This window comes from Pundamilia nyererei, unplaced genomic scaffold (assembly GCF_000239375.1).
Source record: "Pundamilia nyererei isolate P.nyererei 1_Seehausen unplaced genomic scaffold, PunNye1.0 scaffold00463, whole genome shotgun sequence".
NCBI lineage: Eukaryota > Metazoa > Chordata > Actinopteri > Cichliformes > Cichlidae > Pundamilia > Pundamilia nyererei.
Genome location: NW_005187864.1, coordinates 74,834 through 76,584, shown reverse-complemented (window position 1 = coordinate 76,584; position 1,751 = coordinate 74,834). Strand labels below are relative to the sequence as shown.

The 1,751-nt window shown below is 40.3% G+C and overlaps 1 protein-coding gene across 1 annotated transcript in view; it reads right to left on the bottom strand.

Annotated features, from left to right (window-relative positions):
• Nucleotides 1-1,751, bottom strand: part of LOC102210123 (unconventional myosin-VIIa) — a 49,053-nt gene that overhangs the window by 23,802 nt on the left and 23,500 nt on the right. Inside the window, exon 16 of the mRNA XM_005753787.1 lies at nt 1,401-1,538. Within this exon, the coding sequence (XP_005753844.1) occupies nt 1,401-1,538 (138 nt within the window). The remainder of the gene's footprint in view (nt 1-1,400; nt 1,539-1,751) is intronic.

Below are 1,751 nucleotides of genomic sequence, written 5' to 3'. Positions count from 1 at the left end.
TTTTTGACAAAGTCCCAGCTTTGGCTGAAGAAGCTGAGAAAGGTTAAAGGTCATAGCTGCAAAGATTTGGTACTTGGAGGCAGTTGAGAGAAGACATGACGGGCGAACTGGGATATTTTATTTAATCTATCAACATGAAACTCCTTTAGATCACTACGTACTTTTATTTTTCTACAGTTAAGTAACCCAATAATCATTTGCCCATCTTTCCTCCTCATTGTGCAGCTTAACAGCCACTCCACTTTCTCTCAAACAGTCCTGTTTGTCAGATGAGGTTGTTGTGGCTTTTTCTTCATCACTCACTTTCAGCTTCTTAATTACAGTTTGAACTCTGCTGACCGGCATTCTCATTTCCCTGATTATATTTTCATATCCTTTTCCTGTTTTATAAAGTTCAACTATGTTCTCCAGCAGATCCTTTGAGAAGTCCAACATCAGTGCAGCACTGGAAACGTGCAGGAGCCCAGAAACTCACCGACCTCATTACAAGCAAACAGATCACAGGTGAGAACGATCATCTTTAGTAGTCATTTAAACCTGTGTGTGTCAGCATATGTGGATGGTATCATGCCAACACTTAAAAATAATAAATGATTTTACTGAAACCACCAACCATGAATGAAAAACATTTTTGTAGCATCATTCATATTTTCTGAAAAAATTCTGCCAGGATACATAAACATATGAACTGAACTCAGGATACAGGTCAGGTCCAAACGTTTGTGCTGCACTGTAACATAAACTCCCCTCAAACTTTCAGCTACAGCACAGCCTGAATTTAAAGACATAATCTTTATTTGTCACAGCGGCTGTGGTAACGGTCAGACATGGAGAGAGTGGAGAGCCATGGGAAAATACGGAGGGAAATTAAGTTATGGGAATGAGATTTACAGAGAGAAAAACAAGCAGAAGCAGATTTGATCCATTTCTATCGATTAAGTTTTTAATCTAATTGATTAAAAACTTTTTCATGCATTTTTGCTCATGACGATGACTCCAATATGTTTTAATGACAGGAAGAAAAACAAAGAAAGCCTTGCACACTATGGAAGGTACAAAGCATAAAAACAGGTTTGTAGTTTATCAGGTATCTGCAGGGTTGGACCGAAAAAAATTTTTTAAAAAAGTTTTCTAATGCAAAACAAAGTAAAAATACTATTTACTATTTCACTATATCATGTTAACCTCTACAACTTCTTCATAACTAAAGTGTGCCTCCTCTGCAGCAGAGTTTCTAATGTCCATTAACTTCTGAATCAACCTTTTTTACCTTTTACCTTCGTAATTCATCTCAACACTGAACTAAGCAAAGCCATGTTTTGCCTCCCTGTGACTGCAGTCTTCCGGTAACTGCATGTTTTAACCTCGACTTCTATCTGCGGACAGCGTGTCAGACTCACCATCGGCTTCTTGTATTCATTGGGTTTGATGCAGCGGACGAAGAACGGCTGACAGACGCTCAGAGTTCTCATCAGCAGCTCCAGAGATCTTTTAAACTGGCTGCTCAGGGTGGGCGAACGCTTCCTGGTTTCTGCTCCCTACACACACACACACACACACACACACACCAACAATCCTGTTAGAAACAATGAGGACTCCTCCTGCTCTTCCTGAGCTCGGACACCAACCTCTTTCCTTTCTGAACAGCAAAGTCTGACGCTTCAGCTTCACTCAGTCAAACCTGCTGACTGAGCAGCGACTGTGTCACAAGGAAGGAGCTGCAATCAATTAACTGAAGCATCAATCAGCTC